The 24,330-nt window shown below is 36.7% G+C and overlaps 1 protein-coding gene across 1 annotated transcript in view; it reads right to left on the reverse strand.

Annotated features, from left to right (window-relative positions):
- The window catches only part of GTF2A1L (general transcription factor IIA subunit 1 like), a gene marked incomplete at both ends in the record, with an annotated part of 65,887 nt that overhangs the window by 12,179 nt on the left and 29,378 nt on the right, over nucleotides 1-24,330 (reverse strand). The window contains 3 exons of the mRNA XM_079721185.1: nucleotides 11,946-12,535; nucleotides 13,577-13,661; nucleotides 22,449-22,504. Coding sequence (XP_079577311.1) covers nucleotides 11,946-12,535; nucleotides 13,577-13,661; nucleotides 22,449-22,504 — 731 coding nt within the window. The remainder of the gene's footprint in view (nucleotides 1-11,945; nucleotides 12,536-13,576; nucleotides 13,662-22,448; nucleotides 22,505-24,330) is intronic.

The following is a 24,330-nucleotide window of genomic DNA, read 5'->3' on the forward strand; positions in this document are numbered from 1 at the left end:
AAATAAAGCCAAAGCCAGTAGAAGGAAGGAAATAATAGCAATTAGGGCAGAGATAAAGTAAAGAATAGAAAAACAACAGAGAAACTAAACAAAACCAAGAATTGATTCTTCAAAAAGATCAATAAAATTTATAAACCTTTGGCTAGATTGATGAAGAAAAGAAGAGAGAAGACTCAAATAACTAAAATCAGAAATAAAGAAACTTTACTAGTGATTTTACAGGAATAAAAAGAATTATAAGACTAACTGTATGCCAACAAATTGGATAACCTAGATGAAATGAACTAATTCCTAAAAACACAAAACCTACCAAGACTGAACCATGAAGAAAGAGAAAATATTAACAGACTTATAACCAGTAATGAGATTCAATTAGTCATCAAAAACCTCTCAACAAAGAAATGCCCAGGACCAGATGGCTCCACTAAAGAATTCTACCAAACATTCAAAGAAGAATTAACACCAATCCTCAAAAATCCTCAACAAGGAAATTCTCTGGCAGTCCAGTGGCTAGGACTTTGCACTCTCACTGCGAGGGCCCAGGTTCAGTTCCTGGTCAGGGAACTAAGATCCCACAAGCCACACAACATGGCCAAAAAAAAAAAAAAAATCCTCAACAAAATACTAACAGAATTCAACAGCACATTAAAAGGATCATACACCATGACCAAATGAGATTTATTCCTGAAATGCAAAAGTGGGTCAACATATGAATAATCAACGTAATACAACACATTAACATACTGAAGAGGGGGAAAAATGACACAATCACCTAAACTAATGCAAAAAAAGCATTTGACAAAATTCAACACCCTTTCATGATTTAAAAATAAACATAAAAACAAACACTCAAACTAGGAATAGAAAGAAATTGCCTCAACATAATAAAATTGACCTATAAGAAACTCTCAGCTAACAGCATATTCAATGGTGAAAACTGAAAGCTTTTCCTCTAACATCAGGAACAAGGCATGGATGCCCACTCTTGTCACTTCTACTCAACATAGTACTAGATGTCCTAGCTAGGGCAATTAAGCAAGATAAAGAAATAAAAGGCATCGAATTAAAAAGGAAGAAGTAAAACTGGCTCTGTTTGCAGATGACATAATGTTCTATGTACAAAACCCCCAAAATTCCACACACACACAAAAATGTTAGAACTAATGAATTCAGCAAAATGTACAAAATACAAAACAACATTCAAAAATCAGTTGCATTTCTATACACTAACAATTAACAACCTGAAAACAAAGTTAAGAAAGCAATTCCAGGCCTCCCTGGTGGCACAGTGGTTGAGAGTCCGCCTGCCTATGCAGGGGACACGGGTTTGTGCCCTGGTCCGGGAGGATCCCACATGCCGTGGAGTGGCTAGGCCCGTGAGCCATGGTCGCTGAGCCTGCGCGTCCGGAGCCTGTGCTCCGCAACGGGAGAGGCCACAACAGTGAGAGGCCCGCGTACCGCAAAAAAAAAAGAAAGCAATTTCATTTACAAAACCACCAAATAGAATACTTAGGAGTAAACATAACCAAGGAGGAAAAAGACTTGTTCACTAAAAACTACAAAATATTGCCAAAAGGAGTTAAAAATGATACAAATAAATGGGAAGACATTCCATGTTTATGGATTAGAAGAGTTATTATTAAAATGTTGATACTACCCAAAGACAACTAAGATTCAGTGCAATCCCTTTCAAAATCCAAATGACATTTTTGGTGCGAATGGAATAGTAAAGCATCCTGAAATTCATATGGAATCCAAAGGGACCCTGAATAACCAAAACAATCTTGAAAAAGAAAATACAAGTTGGAGGTCCCATTCATCCTGATTTCAAGACTTGCTACAAAACTACAGTAGTCAAAACAGCATATTTGCATAAAGACAGACAAAAGACCAATGGAACAGAGAGACCAGAAATAAATTCTCACATATATGGTCTAATGATCTTCTACGAAAGTGACAAGACCAGTCAACAGGGAAAAGACAATCTTTTCAACAAATGCTAAGAAAACTAGATATCCACATGCAAAAGAACGAAGTTGGTCCCCTACCTTACACCATATACAAAAATTAACTCAAAATGGATTAAAAAGTTAAATGTAAGAGCTAAAACTACAAAACTCTTAGGAAAAAAATCATAGAGGAGAATCTTCATGACACTGAATTTGGGAATAATTTCTTAGATATGATACCAAAAGCATAGGCAAAAAAAAAAAAAGATAAAATGGACTTCATCAAAATTAAAACCTTTGTGCATCAAAGGACACTATCAACAAAGTGAAAAGGTAACCCACAAAATGGGAGAAAATATTTGCATATCATATATCTGATGAGTTAATATCCAGAATATATTTTTAAATGCCTACACTCAACAACAAAACGAAAAACTTGATTTAAAAATGTGCAAAGAACTTAGACATTTCTCCAAAGAAAATATACAAATGGCAATAAGCACGTGAAAAGATGTTCAGTATCACTAATCATTAGGGAAATGCAAATCCAAACCACAATAAGATACCACCTCATACCCATTAGGGTGGCTATTATCAAAGGAAAAAAAAACAGAAAATAAGTGTTGGTGAGAATGTGGAGAAATTGTGCACTGCTGGTGGGAATGTAAAATGGTGCAGCTGCTATGGAACACTACAGTAGTTCCTTAAAAAAATTATAAACAGAATTGTCATATGACCCAGCACCATATCTGGCTATATAATTGAAAGCAGGGACTCAAGGAGACATTTGTATACCCAAGTTTATAGTAGCATTAGACACAACTGTCAAAAGGTATAAGCAATCCAAGTGTTCACGGATGGATGAATGAATTAACAAAATATGGTATATATACACAATGGAATGTTATTTAAGCATAAAAAGGAAAAAAATTCTAATATATGCTACAACATGGATGAACATGAGACATTATGCTATGTGAAAAGGGACACAAAAGGACAAATACTATTTGACCTCTTGCTTTGAGATACCTATAGTCAAATTCATAGAGACAGAAAGTAGAATGGTAGCTGCCAGGGGCTGGGGGAAGATACAAATGGGGAGTTATTGTTCAATGGGTATAGAATTTCAATTTGGGAAAATAAAAAGTGTTCCAGAGATGGATGGTGAGGACAGTTGCACAAGAATGTGACTGCACCTAATGCCACTGAACTGTACAGTAAAAAATGGTTAAAAGGTAAATTTTTACAATAGACAAAATCAATGGTGCTAGTAAACTGTCAAGTATGTGGTAAAACTGATACAGAGTGCTGGTGGCAGGAAAAATTGCACAACCTCTTGAAACTATTGTGGCAATGTACTTGAAGAACCACGGAAATTTTTAGCTTTTTTCCTCAATAATCTTATCTTTGAAAATAATATTTTTAAAATTAATGCAAATGAAGCTTAAAATATAAATAACGTTGTGCTTTATGGTGTGTATTATTATTTATGACAGCACCCAAAACCATGAAACACTTAGATAAAAACAGAATATGTGCAATATATGTATGTTGAGAACTATAAAATTTTAATAAAAGTCAAAGACCTAAATAAAAAATGTATCAATAAATTGGAACACTCATTGTGAAGATGTCAATTCTCCCCTTGTTGATCTATAGATACAACAAAACCCATATCAGAATCCCAGCAGCTTTTTTTGTAAAAAATGACAAGCTCATTCTAACATTTATATGGAAAAGCAAAGAATGAGAATAACCAAAATAACTTTGAAAAAGAATAAAGTTAAGAAACTCATACTCTCTGATGTCCAGACTTACTACAAAGCTGATATAATCAAGACAGTGTGGTGCTAGTGAAAAGTAGACACATGAATTAATGAAACAGAGTGGAAGTCCAGAAATAAACCAATACACATATGATAACTGATTTTCATTAAAGGTGAACGTGCTTTAAACACTCAATGTGATTTAGGCAACTCAATGGAGACAGGGTAGTCTTTTTAACAAATAATGCTAAAACAACTGAACATCCATATACAAAAAAAAAAAAAACCCCTAAACCCTAACCTTGCACTATACACAAAAATTAACTCAAAAACGGATCACAGTCCTAAACGTAAAATCCATAAAGTTTTTAGAAGCATTCGATCATCTTCACAACCTTTGGTTAGATAAGACACATTAGCAGAAATCAAAAGGAAAAAAGAATAAATTAGACTTCATCAAAATCACAAACTTCTCCTCTCCTAAAGAGAGCGTTAAATAGCAAGGACATGAAGCAACTACAACTCTTACCCATTGGTAGCAGAAATTTGCATTCCACCATACATTGCTGGTAGGAATACAGCCACTTTGGAAATGAGTTTGGCAGTTTCTTATAAGCATACAGGTATCATATGACCTAGAAATCCCACTCCTAGGTATTTACTCAAAAGTAAAGAAAACCTAAGTCCACACCAAAAAGGAAGGAAGGGAGGGAGGCAGAGAGAAAGGAAGGGAGGAAACCCACAAACCCACACATGAATGTTTTTAGGGGATTCATTCACAAATGTCCAAACTGGAAACATCCAAATGTCCAAATGGTCAATGGATAAACAAATTGTGGCACAATGGAATATACTAATATATACAAAAACATGAATGAATTGCGAATATATCATATTAAAGTTACATATTGCATGATTCCATTTGTTTGACATTCTGAAAAAGGCAAGCCTATACCAAAAGAAAACACATCAGTGAGTGCCAGGGACCAGATGTGGAGGGAGGGTATTGGCTACACAGGGGCCTAAGGGACCTCTTTGGGGTGATGGAAATGTTCTGTATCTCAACTGTGATACTGGTTATATAACTCCAAGTGTTTTGTCAAAATTCATATGTACATCTAAAAACTGTATACCTAGATAAAGGTGAACTTTATTGTATGTAGATACTACCCCAATAAATCTGACTGTGTGAAAAGCAAATTATGGTAAGGCTAGTCCTGGGCCTAAATCACATGTTGGAATTGGCTTTTCATGTTATAGAAACAAGTACTGAAAACCTTAAACCACAAGATCTTTTGCTACAAAATGAATCAGCGCTCCCATGGCACTCTACCAGATTAGTATAAGCTTATTAAGGAATATTAAAGATTCCAGGACTCTTGTAATTGAATTCACATAGCATCATCTTATTTTACCTATATCAATGAGGTCCTCTTTATTCTGGGAAAGGAGTAAGATTACAAATCCAAATTCAATATCAATAACTGCAAAAGAGTTTCGTCATTCTCAACTTCTTTCTTCAGAAGCACTTCCACCAAGCATAAGAAAGTTCATATGATTATCTGACTCCAATCTCCTTTTCCAAGGTGGTAGTTTAACCAAAATAGCAGGCAGTTTTGCAGCAACATCCATAATTGATACTGCAGGCCCATGAATAGAAAGATTTAAGCCTTTCGTATGGCAAACATCCACTACATAGATCAATGAACTCCTCCAAGTCAAATTGTTATTAGAAGGTTTCCACTGTCTCTCAAAAATAGTTTATGTCTCCCCAAGGATCAATCAAGGGCTTCAAGTACTGTCCTTTGAAAAGCCATAAAAAATTTGCATAGAGAAGAATATGACATTTTCCCCACACTTTCTGACAAATGTCTTGGAAAAGATAATGATTGGAAATTAAATTGGAAATCATTAAATCAATTTAAATCATTAAATTGGAAAATTTAATAATTCAATTAAATTCTAATGCATTTGAGTGTCACGGCAGCCAACAAAACTTCTTTTAGAATTATTGGCTGGGTCTCAACACTAAGGTATGCCATGTGCTGAAACAGACATTGAAATGCTCTCTCCACTGAAGCAGCAAAAGCATGTGTTGCCAAGCATCTCAGGGGCTCCATCAGTACAGAGAGTACCAAATTCTGATAATCTATAAAAACTTCATTATTACAAAGATGTCAGTTTCCAGTTTCAAAAAAAGGTCTCACAACATAGGAATTTTTTACTGTGCCAATGTGCAAATATGATTAAAATCAGATGTCGGCTGCCCTGTGAAGTACTAGTATTTTTATCCTGCTGAATGTTAAAGAAAAGTCACTGCTGATTCTTCTATGAGTTCTGGCTGAACGTGAAGAAATGTCAACAGTTCTAGTGCAGATGACGTCATCCGACAGAAGCACTGCTTTAGTTTTCTTTCTCTGCTCTAAACAAACCAGCTCAATGATTTCCAAGATTCTCAGCTTCCAAGGTCTTTTCAATTGCATACAGCTTCTGTGGCTGGGCAGTACAATGAGCAAATGCATAGGACGCTTCAAGATAAAGCTTTATTTGCCAAATACAGCTTCCAACCTTTTCGACTTAAGCTTTCCCCTAATGAAAGGACCATATTTTTCTAATGGTTGGTAAGGACTGACAGAACCTCATACGCATATGTGGGAATAAAGATAAAACAGGAGAAGCCTAAGCTATAACATACTTTCTCTTCACATTTTCAAACTAAACTATGTGAAATTCAGTTGCCTATAATCATAATGGAAGGGTACATCTTTAATTCTTAACAGAAATTTAATCCAGCTATCTCCCACAACATAATGGCAATAATGATTATATATTACCTAACCATGTACAGTAGCATTCCATGTCACTCTACTCTTATTTTGGATGAAATATACCTAAACATATTTTGACAAATACAAAAAAAAAGTATCTTGTTAAATTGGCTTTTTTCCTCTAAAGAAATAAAAATGTCATGTATCTTGTTAAATTGGCTTTTTTCCTCTAAAGAAATAAAAATGTCACATACCTGGTTTAAAAATCTGATTTAGAGATATTCATTTAGAAGTAGCATATAGTGACTCAAAAAATATGTGCTCAATTAACTGAATCATGAATTCAAATAACTATTGGTATGATATTTTATCTTTTAGAGGAGTATCAGAATGGATTGGAAGAAAAATAAAAGCTCTTAAAGTTATATATTCTCTAATCCCCACACTCCATCCATTTTTCATTCATAAATTGACATTGAGCTAGATCAGTGGTTCTTCATCTTAACTATGTATTACAATCACGTCAGAAAACTCCAACAATAGTAAGGGGACCCCACTCCAGACCAATTAGATCCATATCCCTTGGGGCAGACTTGAACATTTTTTTAATGCCCCAATAATTCTAATATTTAGCCAGAGTTGAGAATTATTGAGTCAAGTAAACTAGTCATAGATCCTCTTCTTTTAAAGCTTATATTCTAGTACACATGAATATGTGTGTGTGTGTGTGTGTGTGTGTGTATTCTTAGGTGTTGAGTATACAAAGATTAATAAAATGTACCTCTCAATGCACACAGGACATTTTAATGCATCTCTTAACTACATTATGATAGATACATACGTAAGGTGCTATGATAACACAGAAGAGATACATCCAACCTAATAATGAAAGGGGAGAGGGTAGATAGAAAGGTATTAAGTAAGATTTCTGGAGGAAGTAATAAATGGGCAAGCAGGAATTAACTCTGCTGTTTCCTGCCTTTCTCTGCTTTTGTTATCCCCTCTGCTTTGTGCCTGGCTTTTCTGCTGCCATCCTTTCTTCCGGTTAACACAGATCATTGCTCACAGTTTGTTGTTACCAGTGAAGTAGTAGGCATGAAATAAAGAGTAAGTAAGAAACTCTGGCCGAAAAAGAACATGGAGGTCCTCGAATGCCACATTAAGAATGTTGACCTAAAAAAAACCAGACTGCCAGATATTTCTCAGGCAAAGATAGGTTTATTCAGGATCAGCAGAAATTTGGGGTGTGCAACCATGGCGAGCCACATGCAAGTCCCCTCGAAGGAAGAAAGCTTATATAGAGAAGAAAAGGAGGTTGGGAGGGCTACAGTAAACAGAGTCCACAGCTCTTCATTGGCTAAGTTGTTGTCAGGATAGAAGCGGGGTCTTCTAGTTGGGCTCTGCTATTGTCACAGGGCGTGAGAGCGCCCCCCTCAGGTCTCCCAACTCTATTTAATTGAGATTTCTGTTTATTAATTTTTTTTTACAAGGAGCTTAAATTTTATCCTGTAGCTGATGGGCAGCCAGTGACATGTTAAACAGGCTGCATGCTGAGTAAATCTATGGTAGCCATGAGGAGCAGAGGTCATAGCTAATACTCACTGAGCTCTTACCATATGCTAGACAGTATGCTGCTGAGCACTTCACACTGATTATCTCACATAATCCTCCCACCACAATTCCATGGTTGCTACTATTATCTTTATTTTACAAATGAGGAAATAGTAGCTTGCCCAAGTCACGTAGTTATTAAGGGATAGAGAAGGAATTCAAAACATTTCTGACCCCTGAAGCCTTTAACCTCTAGGATGGATGGATTGGAAGGAGTGGAGTAAGAACCAGCAGAGACTACAGGCTAATAAATTAGTTAGAAACTACATTATCCCAATTGAGAGACAATTAGGGCAATGGCAGTAGGGATGGAGAAGATGGAAAAGATTCCAGAAATATTTGGTTTTAAAAGTTGTCAAAAATTACATGATTCAGCCTTTAAAAGGAATGAAATTCCCATATATGCTACATGTATGACCCCTGAAAATGTGCTAAGCAAAATAAGCCAGTCACAAAAGTACAAATATTGTATGATACCACTCATGTGGTACCTAGTAGTAGTCAAATTCATAGAAACAGAAAGTAGAAGTTACCAGGAGCTGAATGGAGGGGTAATGGGGAGTTATTGTTTAATGGGTACAGAATTTCAGTTTGGGATGATTAGAAAGTTCTAGAGATGGTTGCACAGTAATGTGAACATGCTTAATGCCACTGAACTGTACACCTAAAAATGGTTAAAATGGTAAATTTTATGTTATACCGAGGACCCTTGAACAACATGGGTTTTCGAAATGCGCAGGTCCACTTATACGTGGATTGTTTTCAATAAATACATACTACAAGGTCTGTGACTGGTTGAATCCGTGGATGCGGAATCACGGATACAGAGGGTTAACTATAAAGTTAGATACAGATTTTTGATGGCACAGAGCTCAGTGTCCCTAACCCCTGCACTGCTCAAGGGTCCACTGTATATACGTTACAAAAAAAATTTTTTTTTTTTACAATTTTTAAAATAATTTTTAAAGGACTTCCCTGGCAGTCCAGTGGTTAAGACTCTGCACTCCCAGTGTAGGGGGCACAGGTTCGATCCCTGGTTAGGGAACTGGGATCCCACACGCCACATGGCGTGGCCTAAAATAAATAAATAAAAATAACTCTAAAAACCACATGATATAAGGAGGATGAGGGGGAGAGGGGGCCAAAAAGTCATTGTAGTCCTTAGCTTGGGAGACCAGGTGGGCAGTGGTACTATGCAGTATTTCTGATGAGGAAACAACAACTTAGTATAACATTCAGGGAGAGCTGTCTAGAAAGGAAACAGACATGAGAATGAAGCTCAAGGGAATAACTGGGCTGAAAATGCAGTCATCAACAAGCAGGTCATAGTTAAAAACCAAGATAATGCATGAGATTGCCCAGGGAAAACATGAAGTGAAGGGAAATGGGCTGAGAATAGAACCTTAGGAAACAGCAAGGGCAGATAAAGAGGAGCTCGCTCACAAAGGAGGTAAGAGGAAGCAGTCAGAAAGGTAAATAATTAAAAGAGAAGGTAGCAGAAATGATAATATTTGGGAAAGAGGGCAATGAAGATGGTGGGGAGAGCCGGCAAGAAATAAAAAGGAGCTGGAGAAGATACACCACCATACCCATTTCTCTCTTTCTACTCCTACTTTTTGGAGTTCCAATGAAGACCTGAGTTTCTAATTTTCTACAGCATTATAAGATTAGCAAACAAAATTCCTACACTGAGGAAAAACTTAACATAGTAATATGCACTTTAAAATAGGAACACATCAAAACTTGTCAGGAATATATTTTATGAAACAGTAATAATGCTAAACCTACATAAAAACTTAAGATCTCTGGCAGTCTACACAGGAAAAGTGAATAAGTAGGGCTAATTGTAACTTGCTTTAAGCAATAAGAATTTCTGAAAAGCTATTTATAAAGAGCTATTTATAAAATTTTCTGAAAATTAAATCAGCATAAACTTTACCAGATTACTATTTTAAGATAACCTACAGTAAGTTTCTAAAAATATTATAAATTAAATCCTTTTGAATGTTTGGATGTTTGTGTTTTAAATATAGATTTTAAAACCAAGCAAAAGGGCTTCCCTGGTGGCACAGTGGTTGAGAGTCCACCTGCTGATGCAGGGGACACGGGTTCGTGCCCCGGTCCGGGAAGATCCCACATGCTGTGGAGCGGCTAGGCCCGTGAGCCATGGCCGCTGAGCCTGCACGACCGGAGCCTGTGCTCCACAATGGGAGAGGCCACAACAGTGAGAGGCCCGCGTACTGCAAAAAAAAAAAAAAAAAAAAAAAACAAAACCAAGCAACAAGTTATATGAAAAGTTATCCAATATATCACATCCCCATAAAGCATAATAGCACTAATCTAAAGCTTATTATGGTGACAGAAGCTATTAAAAACTCTATATACATCTCTGATAATTCTAAAAATTATGAGCTTGGTTTTATGCCCAGTTTACAGACTTATGACTGAATTTCAGAGAGCAACATTACCTAGCTTGCTTGTAAGTGGTAAATCTAGAATTGGAACCTACTGTGGCTTTAAAGCTTAAACTCTTAACCACTACCCCCTAAACAATCTTTAATCTCCCTTAACTAATCTAATTCCCCATATCAGAACAAAGTACAATGTGACATCTAATAAGTAACAGTAGAATAAGTCCTTGAATCATCACACCAGAAATCTTCAAAGTTCATATAGAGTCCAGGAGAAAAATGCCTCTAAAAGTTATATTACAAGTGATAAAAACAAATGCTTATTTTACAGTTATTTTCCCTCAAAACCAAATGTTTCATAATTATGAGTTTATCCTCCATTTCTTAATTTTATACATTATGTGAAAAATATAATGAAAAAACACTCAAAAAACATTTTAATCTTAATACATTATACCAAACTAAACCAAAAACAGACTTGCTAAAAGATTTTGAACAGGCTTCATCAAACATCTGAAATATTCTAAAACAAGTCAAATGGTTTCTGATAGACATATTATTTGTTCATTATCCTTCACTGTACCCTATACCTTCCCCTTCTATCTAGAAAAATGTTAAGGTAACACTTAACTACTACATTGCTACAGATGTGTACAGTGGTTCTAAAGGACCACTAAACCATTGGCTAGAGACACAAACCTTTATTTGTCATATGTCACTAAATTGTATAAATGGAGTTAGCTGTAAGACATAATTTTACATTTGTAAAAAGATAATGCAAGATTTTTAAATTTTACCATGTGAAATTCTCCATGAATCTTTCTGCCATCACTATGAATTCCTTGGAAATTAATAATGTAAACCTATTTTTAATATGGAAGGCTAATTAGGAGCTATTTTTTAGTGGTTTGAATTCCAAAAGAAATTAAGTTAACTAGTATTTTAGCAAACGGAGAAACAAAGTATCTACTAGCAAGATAATTCCTCATGTAGAGAAAACTTTAATATGGGAGTTTAGGAAAATTAGGTAGAGCAAGAAAAAAATACTTTGAACCTCTTTTGTATATTAAGTATGACAATGAATTACCTCAAAACACTCATTTAATTACTAGGATGCATTTCTGAATCTTAAATTTTATCTGCAGACAAAAAACAATTCTCACTATGTAAGGGAGAGGTAAATGGATTACCTTAAAACAAATGCATTTTCTATAAAGAAATATTCTAATTCATTAATCGAAACTAAAAGTTTAGAAATGCTGAGCATGAATACTTTTAAAAACTGATAGTTATACTAAAAATAATAAAGAAACAATCTTCTAAAGGAAAAAACAAAACATGCTTTTGAGTAACCTTACAGTTTAAAAAAAAACACTCAGGACATCTAATCACTAGCTACTGTTTATCTCCTAATTCCATTAAAATTGAACATAGAACTACCTTCTCTGAGACAGGTAGGCTGCTGGGATCCTCTGTATTTCTTGGCTGCTTTACAGAATCACATCCACACATCCTATTTTTAAGAACACGAAGCTGAACATCAGGCATGTGCTGGTGCTGAGCCCCCTGAGGGCCTGTGGACAGGGGCCCACCATGCAGATTTTGAGTCACGCTAGCTGAAACATTGAGCACTGACTCCACATTAGAATCCATTTGAGAGACCTGTGGAGGAAATACAACACCTGAAAGGCTGATATACTGAGAGTTTTCTGGCTGACTCAATAAAGCTTCAGACATGATTTTATGCTCATTTCCAGGATGTATTAGAGTATCACCAGTAGCATATTCTAAATGTTTCCTATCCACTGTCCCAGAACGAAGAACCACAGGTTGTTGGAGCACATTTTCCATTCTCTGTGATTTTTTAGTAGTTGCTTGAAGACAGCATGGGTTTAATTGTGGAATACTAGTCTGTATTATTGAAGGCTGCCCAAGCTGCTGAAATACTTGCTGAAATGGATGCTGAAGAATACTTGCTCTTCCAGAAGTCTGTGTCACCATAATTGGTACATTAACTTTATAAAGGTGACCTTAAAAAGAAGAAAACTGTAAGTATAACAGAATCCTAATTTCCTTTAAATTTCCTAAAAAAAAATCTCATGCACAGGAGGCTGGGAGGAAATACATCAATATGTTAACAGTGGTTACCTCTAGGAGTTTTTCTTTTATTTTTCAGATTTTTTGTGTTTCCTATAATAAATATGCATTACTCTTATTTTTAAAAATTAAATATATCCTGCTTTAACTCTAGCCTTTTCCCACTATTGCTTATATGGCACATTTTGAGACACATATAGGCCACCAATATTTATTCCATGAACCTCTCCCATTGTTTAATAAATTACAGTGTTAACAACCCAAATTGGGATTTTAAGAAACCTAATCATGGAGAATGTATTTCATATAGTTAAGATGTAAGATACCATATAACAACTATAAGACAAGGATATCCAAAAAGGGTTTAATAAGTTCAAAAGTTATCAAATTTCCCCCCCTCTTTCCTTTAAAATAATACTAACAAGAAGAAAGAAGAAATTTATTTTTTGAGCATTGAGTCAGGTGCTTGCTTAAACTCTGTAACAACCCAAAAAATAGGTATGATTCTCTTTCAAATCAAGAAACAGTTCTTTGAAAAGCAGAGGTTAAGCTCCAAATTTTTCAAATATTCTTATACAATCTCCAATAAGAAAAGAGGCAAAGGTTGATAAATCTAGTCTTTAGTTTTTCTTGATTAAAGCTAGCTGGGACACATGTGTGTCAAAATTCAGGTAACTGACTTGAATTAGAGAAAACCTATATAAAGCATCTTACACAATGTTGGGATGAGAATTGGAAGTGAAATATAGGACAAGCTTAGTACCTGCCTTAGTAGACAGCCTTAGTGTATTTCGTGGTAGATTGCTTCCATAACAATAAAAACTACCATTTATTACTACTTTTAAGTAAGTTTTATTAAAGGCTCCTATAACTTCAATAACTCGTGGTATACAGTTTATTTAAAATCATGAAAGTTAATACCCAGAAGTTAGTACCAAAGCTAAAAACAAAATATTTTTAAACTATACTCTTACCAGATGCTGTCTGTAATGTCACACCTGCTGGTACATAAACAGGATAACCAGGAAAAGTAAAGTTTACACTGGAGTTTGAGGTGCCCTAGATATGAAAATTTCATATTAGAAAGTTAGAAAAAGGCTTTACTTGAACCTTTTTTTCCTGATCTTACAGAGGATAAAAAAAATCTGATTAAGGTCAACAGGACAATAGTAGCACTTAACATTAGGGCTGAGTTCTCTGAATAAAACAACTTTTTAATATTTGATTTAGATCATCTCATTAAAAATAAAAGGAATTCTGTTCTATGGCTATTAGCAATGAAGTCAGTAAGGCTTCATAAATAACATGAACATTGACTCATAAAACTTGCCCACAACAGCTTTGCATGGGCCACTGATACCCAGATATCAAATATAAGAACCACAGTTGTTTATAGGAGTCCTCTAGTCTGTAAGTTGATGACTAATGTTATTTTAAAGCAGATAACACAATAGTGTGTAATTTTTATTTTGGAATAGTTAAACCTTAGGGTTTTACATTTTTAATACTAAATGAAAAAACAAAAAAAGTTTTTGCCTACTAGACCTGCAAAAATTTAAAAGATTGATTAATAATAGCCAATGTTGGTAAGGATATGATAAAAATCAGTTCTCTCAGACCACTGCTTATGAGTGTATATGGTACAATCCTTTCAGAGCCCAATTTTGTAACATATACCAAAATTGAAAACATGCATAATCTTTGACCCAGAAATTCTACTTCTAGGAATTTATCCTGATTACCTGATTATCACACAAATACAAAGACATATCTACAAGTGTAATCACTGGAATGCTATATTAGAAAAACACTAGCAAGAATTTAAATGTCCATAAACAAAAGACTGGTTAATTAAACTTGATACATCCACTAAGGCTAATCAATATTTAACTAGCATTGAAAACAGTCCATCTATATTACTAAGTTTAAAAAAAATTACAGAAACAGTACAGAGAATGATTCTGCTTTTACCCTGAAAATTAATGTAACTTTCTTTAATGAAAGAAGTCTAAATGGATATACATCATACAGTTAAAACAGTTTATCTTTGGGTTATAATCCTACAGGGCTCTATCACTTTTTACTTTATAAATTTGTTTGGTTTTACTCTTTAGAAGTATATTATTTCTTTAATGAGGAGAAAAGGTATTTCCAAGAATTTCAAAGGCAGAGATATTTCTTCATTGGTTTCATACCAAAACCAGCACCATTCTTCCCAAAAATCCTGATAAGGGCTATGCTTTTTGTTTGTTCTTAATGAAGAAATAGAAATAAATGGCCTACTAAAATCCTGTACCCTAGAAAGGAAGCTCATGGGCTGAAAGAAAATGAAAAACTTTATATAATAAAGTTATATAATCATGTTTTATCTTCAAAGAAAGGTAACAGAGAAAAAGTTCTATTTTGCCCCACCTGAAAACTACTCAATTTTCTATATATAAGCTTTAATTTTATCTTCTGCCCCCAAATCCTGGGGGGGGGGGGGTGAATCTAACCTCTATTATACAATGGTAAAAAAATAACCAAAATATTCCACTTAAATAAAAGGAAGAATTATGATGTGCCTCAACCCTAGGGGGAAAAAAATCAGAAAAACATTCGTATCAAAATCATCTATTTAGGATCCACCAAGTATATGACATTGTACAGTGTATTAAAACTCCATACAATGTAAGTTAAGAAATTTCCTAACCTTGTAGGTACAGTCTTGGCAGATGCTAACAACTGCTCTGGAAGATAGGAAAAGTTGGTAAGAAAATATTAATTCTGGAACTCCTGAATTTTTGCAACACCTATGTTATAGAAGCTATTTCTATCTCCTCATCCCTTACCACATCTTTTCTCATTCAACTGGAGGATTACAAATTACATCTCTGCCCAGCCTTCTGGCACCATTCACTAAAACTGGGGCATCTCTGTTAAAATATATCTTAGATATTGGTTCAAGATGGCGGAGTAAAAGGACATGCTCTCAGTCCCTCTTGCAAGAACACCAGAAACACAACTAACTGCTGAACAATCATCAACAGGAAGACACTGGAACTCACCAAAAAAGATACCCCACATCCCCCTGGTCCAGGAAGATCCCACATGCCAACGGAGCAACTAAGCCCGTGCGCCACAACTACTGAGCCTGCGCTATAGAGCCTGCGAAGCCCGCACGCCTAGAGCCCGTGCTCCATAACAAGAGAAGTCACCGCAACAAGAGAAGCCCGCACACCACCCCCGCTCTCCGCAACTAGAGAAAGCCACGCGCAGCAATGAAGACCCAATGAAGCCAAAAATAAATAATAAAATAAATTTTTTAAAAAAATCAAAAAAAAAAAAAAAAAAAAAGATACCCCACATCCAAAGACAAAGGAGAGCCACAATGAGACAGTAGGAGGGGCTCAATCACAATAAAATCAAATCCCATAACTGCTGGCTGGGTGACTCACAAACTGGAGAAAACTTAGACCACAGAAGTCCACCCACTGGAGTGAAGGTTCTGAGCCCCACGTCAGGCTTCCCAACCTGGGGGTCCGGCAACGGGAGGAGGAATTCCTAGAGAATCACACTTTGAAGTCTAGTGGGGATTGCAGGACTTCGACAGGACTGGGGGAAACAGAGACCCCACGCTTGGAGGGCACACACAAAGTAGTGTGCGTGTTGGGAGCCAGGGGAAGGAGCAGTCACCCCATAGGAGACTGAACCAGACCTACCTGTTAGTGTTGGAGGGTCTCCTGCACAGACAGGTGGTGGCTGTGGCTCACCATGGGGACAAGGACACTGGCAACAGAAGTTTTGGGAAGTATTCCTTGGCGTGAACCATCCCAGAGTGCGCCATTAGCCCCATCAAAGAGCCCGGGAAGTCTCCAGTGTTGGGTTGCCTCAGGCCAAACAACCAAGAGGGAGGGAACACAGCCCCACCCATCAGGAGACAAGCGGACTAAAGTTTTACTGAGCTCTGCACACCAGAGCAACACCAAGCTCTACCCACCACCAGTCCCTCCCATCAGGAAGCTTGCACAAACCTCTTAGATAGCCTCATCCACCAGAAGGCAGACAACTGAAGCAAAAAGAACTGTAATCCTACAGCCTATAGAACAAAAACCATATTCACAGAAAGACAGACAAGATAAAAAGGCAGAGGGCTAGGTACCAGATGAAGGAACAAGATAAAACCCCAGAAAAACAACTAAAGGAAGTAGAGACAGGCAACCCTCCAGAAAAAGAATTCAGAATAATGATAGTGAAGATGATCCAGGACTTCGGAAAAAGAATGGAGGCAAAGATCGAAAAGATGCAAGAAATCTAACAAAGATCTAGAAGAATTAAAGAATAAACAAACAAACAGAGATGAAAAACACAATAACTGAAATGAAAAATACACTAGAAGGAATCAATAGCAGAAAAACTGAGGCAGAAGAACGGGTAAGTGACCTGGAAGACAGAATAGTGGAATTCACTGCCTCGGAACAGAATAAAGAAAAAAGAATGAAAACAAATGAAGACAGCCTAAGAGACTTCTGGGACAACATTAAACAGAACAACATTTGCATTACAGGGGTCCCAGAAGGAGAAGAGAGAGAGAAAGGACCCGAGAAATTATTTGAAGAGATTATAGTCGAAAACTTCCCTAACATGGGAAAGGAAATAGCCACCCAGGTCCAGTAAATGCAGAGAGTCCCATACAGGATAAATGCAAGGAGAAACATGCCAAGACACACAGTAATCCAATTGGCAAAAATTAAAGACAAATAAAAATTATTGAAAGCAGCAAGGGAAAAACAACAAATAACATACAATTGAACTCCCATAAGGTTAACAGCTGATTTCTCAGCAGAAACTCTACAAGCCAGAAGGGAGTGGCATGATATATTTAAAGTGATGAAAGGGAAAACCTACAACCAAGATTACTCTCCCTGGCAAGAGTCTCATTCAGATTCGATGGAGAAATCAAAAAGCTTTACAGACAAGAAAAAGCTAAGAGAATTCAGCACCACCAAACCAGCTCTAAAACAAATGTTAAAGGAAATTTTGTAAGTGGGAAACACAAGAGAAGTAAAAGACCTACAAAAACAAACCCAAAACAATTAAGAAAATGGTCATAGGAACATACATATCGATAATTAAACGTGAATGGATTAAATACTCCACCCAAAAGACACAGGCTTGCTGAATGGATATAAAACCAAGACCCATATATATGCTGTCTACAAGAGACCCACTTCAGACCTAGGGACACATACAGACTGAAAGTGAGGGGATGGAAAAATATTCCACACAAATGGAAATAAAAAGAAAGCTGGAGTGGCTACACTCACAGCAGATAAAATAGACTTTAAAATAAAGAATGTTACAAGAGACAAGGAAGGACACTACATAATGATCAAGGGATCAATCCAAAAAGAAGATATAACAATTGTAAATATATATACACCCAACATAGGAGCACCTCAATACATAAGGCAACGGCTAACAGCTATAAAAGAGGAAATCGACAGTAACACAATAATAGTGGGGGACTTCAACATTTCAGTTACACCAATGGACAGATCATCCAAACACAAAATTAATAAGGAAACACAAGCTTTAAATGACACAATAGACCAGATAGATTTAATTGATATTTATAGGACATTCCATCCAAAAACAGCAGATTACACTTTCGTCTCAAGTGCAGACAGAACATTCTCCAGGATAGATCACATCTTGGGTCACAAATCAAGCCTCAGTAAATTTAAGAAAATTGAAATCATATCATGTATCTTTTCTGACCACAATGCTATGAGATTAGAAATCAATTACAAGGAAAACAAACATAAAAACACAAACACATGGAGGCTACACAATACATTACTAAATAACCAAGAGATCACTGAAGAAATCAAAGAGGAAATCAAAAAATAACTAGAGACAAATGATAATGAAAACACGATGATCTAAAACCTATGGGATGCAGCAAAAGCAGTTCTAAGAGGGAAGTTTATGCTATACAAGCCTACCTCAAGAAAAAGAAAAATCTCAAATAAACAATCTAACCTTACAGCTAAAGGAACTAGAGAAAGCAGAACAAACAAAACCCAAAGTTAGCAAAAGGAAAGAAATCATCAAGAGCAGAACAGAAATAAATGAAATAGAAACAAAGAAAACAATAGCAAAGCAATAAAACAAAAACCTGTTTCTTTGAGAAGATAAACAAAATTGATAAACCATTAGCCAGACTCGATCAAGAAAAAGAGGGAGAGGACTCATATCACTAAAATTAGAAATGAACAAGGAGAAGATACAACAGACACTGCAGAAATACAAAGCATCCTAAGAGACTAATACAAGCAACTCTATGCAAATAAAATGAACAACCTGGAAAAAATGGACAAATTCTTAGAAAAGTATAACCTTCAAAGACTGAACCAGGAAGAAATAGAAAATATGAACAGACCAATCACAAGTAATGAAGTTGAAACTGTGATTAAAAATCTTCCAAAAAACAAAAGTCCAGAACCAGATGGTTTCACAGGTGAATTCTATCAAACATTTAGAGGAGAGCTAACATCCATCCTTCTCAAACTCTTCCAAAAAATTGCAGAGGGAGGAACACTCCCAAACTCATTCTACGAGGCCACCATCACCCTGATACCAAAACCAGACAAAGATACTACAATAAAAGAAAACTACAGACCAATATCACTGATGAATATAGATGCAAAAATCCTCAACAAAATACTAGCCAACAGAATCCAACAACACTTTAAAAGGATCATACACCATGATCAAGTGGAATTTATACCAGGGAAGCAAGGATACTTCAATATACGCAAATCAATCAATGCGATACACCATATTAACAAATTAAAGAATAAAAACCATATGATCATCTCAAAAGATGCAGAAAAAGCTTTTGACAAAATTCAACACCCATTTATGATAAAAACCATCCAGAAAGTAGGAACAGAGGGAACCTACCAGAACATAATAAAGGCCATATATGACAAACCCACAGCCAACATTGTTCTCAATGGTGAAAAAGTGAAACCATTTCCTCTAAGATCAGGAACAAGACAAGGCTATCCACTCTCACCACTATTATTCAACATAGTTTTGGAATTTTTAGCCACAGCAATCAGGGAAGAAAAAGAAATAAAAGGAATCCAAATCAGAAAAGAAGAAGTAAAGCTGTCACTGTTTGCAGATGACATGAGAGTAAACATAAAGAATCCTAAGGATGCTACCAGAAAACGACCAGAGATAATCAATGAATTTGGTAAAGTAGCAGGATACAAAATTAATGCACAGAAATCTCTTGCATTCCTATACACTAGTGATGAAAAATCTGAAAGAGAAATAAGGAAACACACCCATTTACCACTGCAACAAAAAGAATAAAATACCTAGGAATAAACCTACCTAAGGAGACAAAAGACCTGTATGCAGAATACTATAAGACAGTTATGAAAGAAATTAAAGATGAAACAAACAGATGGAGAGATATACCATGTTCTTGGATTGGAAGAATCAACATTGTGAAAATGACTATACTACCCAAAGCAATCTACAGATCAATGAAATCCCTATCAAATTACCAATGGCATTTTTTACAGAACTAGAACAAAAAATCTTCAAATTTGTATGGAGACACGAAAGACCCTGAATAGCCAAAGCAGTCTTGAGGGAAAAAAACGGAGCTGGAGAAATCAGACTCCCTGACTTCAGACTATACTACAAAGCTACAGTAATGAAGACAATATGGTACTGGCCCAAAAACAGAAATACAGATCAAGGGAACAGGACAGAAAGCCCAGAGATAAACCCATGCACCTATGGTCAACTAATCTATGACAAAGGAGGCAAGGATATACAATGGAGAAAAAACAGTCTCTTCAATAAGTGGTGCTGGGAAAACTGGACAGCTACATGTAAAAGAATGAAATTAGAACACTCCCTAACACCATACACAAACATAAACTCAAAATGGATTCGAGACCTAAATGTAAGACCAGACACTATAAAACTCTTAGAGTAGAACATAGGAAGAACACTCTTTGACAAAAATCAAAGCAAGATCTTTTTTGATCCACCTCCTAGAGTAAAGGAAATAAAAACAAAAATAAACAAATGGGACCTAATAAAACTTAGAAGGTTTTTCAAAGCAAACTACAAACAAGACAAAAAGACAACACTCAGAATGGGAAAAAATATTTGCAAATGAATCAATGGACAAAGGATTAATCTCCAAAATATATAAACAGCCCATGCAGGGCTTCCCTGATGGCACAGTGGTTGAGAATCTGCCTGCCAATGCTGGGGACACGGGTTCGAGCCCTGGCCTGGAAAGATCCCACGTGCCGTGGAGCAACTGGGCCCGTGAGCCACAATTACTGAGCCTGCGCGTCTGGAGCCTGTGCTCCTCAACAAAAGAGGCCGCGATAGTGAGAGGCCCGCGTACAGCGATGAAGAGTGACCCCCGCTTGCCACAACTAGAGAAAGCCCTCGCACAGAAACAAAGACCCAACACAGCCATAAATAAATAAATTAATTTAAAAAAAAAACAGCCCATGCAGCTCAATATTAAAAAAACAAACAACCCAATCAAAAAATGGGCAGAAGACCTAAACAGACATTTCTCCAAAGAGGATATACAGATGGCCACAAAGCACATGAAAAGCTGCTTAACATCACTAATTATTAGAGAAATGCAAATCAGAACTACACCTCACACCAGTTAGAATGGGCATGGGCATCATCAGAAAACCTACAAACGGGCTTCCCTGGTGGCACAGTGGTTGAGAGTCTGCCTGCCAATGCAGGGGACGCAGGTTCATGCCCCGGTCCGGGAGGATCCCGCGTGCCATGGAGCGGCTGGGTCCGTGAGCCATGGCCACTGAGCCTGTGCGTCCGAAGCCTGTGCTCCACAATGGGAGAGGCCACAGCAGTGAGAGGCCCGCGTACCACAAAAAATTAAATAAATAAAAAGAAAACCTACAAACAACAAATGCTGGAGAGGGTGTAGAGAAAAGGGAACCCTCGTGCTCCGTTGGCCGGAATGTAAATTGATACAGCCACTATGGAGAACAGTATGGAGGTTCCTTATAAAATAAAAATAGTATCACCATATGACCCAACAATCCCACTACTGGGCATATGCCCAGAGAAAACCATAATTCAAAAAGACACATGCACCCCAATATTCATTGCAGTACTATTTACAATAACCAGGTCATGGAAGCAACCTAAATGTCCATCGACAGACGAGTGGATAAAGAAGATGTGGTACATATATACAATGGAATATTACTCAGCCATAAAAAGGAACGAAATTGGGTCATTTATAGAGACGTTGATGAATCTAGAGACTGTGAGACAGTGTGAAGTAAGTCAGAAAGAGAAAAACAAATATCGTATATTAACGCATATATGTGTAACCTAGAAAAATGGTACAGATGAACTGGTTTGCAGGGCAGAAATTGACACACAGATGTAGAGAACAAACGTATGAACACCAAGGGGGAAAGCAGTGGGGGATGGGGTGTGTGTGATGAATTGGGAGATTGCGATTGACATGTATACACTGATGTGCATGAAATGGATGACTAATAAGAATGTGCTGTATAAAAAAATAAATTAAATTAAATTTAAAAAAAGAATAGATTTTAAAATGCACATAATATCACAAAGTTGGTAGGAACAGAAATGACGTAACACAATTAATGCCATACCATACTGAAAATGCTATTTAATACTATATACTCTCTGATTATATTTTGTCCTTATTCAGTCTTTGCATTGTAGAATGACAAACTGTTTTAAAGTTGAAAAGAAAAATTTTAAAAATATATATATATATCTCTTAAATAAGATACATACCAGTTCTGCTGTGGTAAAAGTGGGAAGAGTTTTACCAGCAGGAATAAGTAATGATGCTGTATAGAAAACAAAACAAACATTATACATTTGTTAGAATTTACCAACTGAATAAAATTGCTAAGTATACCTTATTTTTTAAACATGTTTTCCATCACTAACATATTCAACCATGACGAATTCTAAACTTTCTGACTCCACATGAGGTAAAAGTATTTAATTACATCTTTCCCCAACAATTTTAGATAAAGTATAGGTTTGTTGTAAGTCTTTACGTAGAGGTTACAGATTATAATATAGATTTCCAAAAGGAAATCTCATTGTAATCAAGTATACTGTATTATAGAAATCCATAACAAAATACCTAAAAGGTTGTCTTTAGGAAGCCAATGTAGCACTAAACCTCCATTACAACTTTTTATACAGGAGAAAAAGTAGTATTTGTTAAAGTGGCATGCTTCCAACCAACTATACTTTGAGCAAAAAAATGTAACACAACATAAACCATTCTAAATCATATAGGTTCAAAAGAAATTTCAATTCATTCATTTCATGAAAAGTTATTTATACTACTTTGACAAAGTAAGCAAGCACAGCTACACAGTTTTAGGAATAAATGAATAAGAACATGCCTCCTGAAGTCTTTGCAGGACTTCAGTAAACTGCAGAGAAAAACCTAAGAGAATAAATTCTTAGGAGAACACCAATTCAACCTGCATTAAACCTACAATTTCATTTATCTTTCCTTTATTATCACCAATTTTCTATGCTAACTATCCCTTCATTTATCATACATCTAAAAGATTGACCTGAGAGGAACCAAGATGGCAGAGTAGAAGGACGTGCTCTCACTCCCTCTTGCGAGAACACCAGAATCACAACTAGCTACTGGACAATCATCGACAAGAAGAGACTGGAACTCACCAAAAAAGATACCCCACATCCACAGACTAAGGAGAAGCCACCATGAGACAGTAGGAGGGGCGCAATCACAATAAAATCAAATCCCATAACTGCTGGGTGGGTGACTCACAGACTGCAGAACGCTTATAGCACAGAAGTCCACCCACTGGAGTGAAGGTTCTGAGCCCCACATCAGGCTTCCCAACCTGGGGGTCTGGCAATGGGAGGTGGATTCCTAGAGAATCAGACTTTGAAGCCTAGTGGGAATTGATTGCAGGACTTGGACAGGACCAGGGGAAACAGAGACCCCACTCTAGCAGGGCACACACAAAGCAGTGTGCGCATTGGGACCCAGAGGAAGGAGCAGTGACCCCAGGGGAGACTGAACCAGACCTACCTGCTAATGTTGGAGGGTCTCCTGCAGAGGAGGGGGGTGGCTGTGGCTCACCGAGGGGACAAGGACACTGGTAGCAGAAGTTCTGGGAAGTACTCCTTGGCGTGAGCCCTCCAAGAGTCTGTCATTAGCCCCACCAAAGAGCCCAGGTAGGCTCCAGTGTTGGGTTGCCTCAGGCCAAACAGCCAACAGGGAGGGAACCCAGCCCCACTCACCAACAGTCAAGCAGATTAAACTTTTACTGAGCTCTGCCCACCAGAGCAACAGTCAGCTCTACCCCACCACCAGTCCCTCCCATCAGGAAACTTACAAAAGCCTCTTAGACAGCCTCATCCATCAGAGGGCAGACAACTGAAGCAAGAAGAACTGTAATCCTACAGCCTATAGAACAAAAACCACATTCACAGAAAGATAGACAAGACAAAAAAGCAGAGGGCTATGTACCAGATGAAGGAACAAGATAAAACCGCAGAAAAACAACTAAAGGAAGTAGAGACAGGCAACCCTCCAGAAAAAGAATTCAGAATAATGATAGTGAAGATGATCCAGGACCTCGGAAAAAGAATGGAGGCAAAGATTCAGAAGATG

The sequence above is a fragment of the Hyperoodon ampullatus genome, assembly GCF_949752795.1.
Source record: "Hyperoodon ampullatus genome assembly, chromosome: 15".
Lineage (NCBI taxonomy): Eukaryota > Metazoa > Chordata > Mammalia > Artiodactyla > Ziphiidae > Hyperoodon > Hyperoodon ampullatus.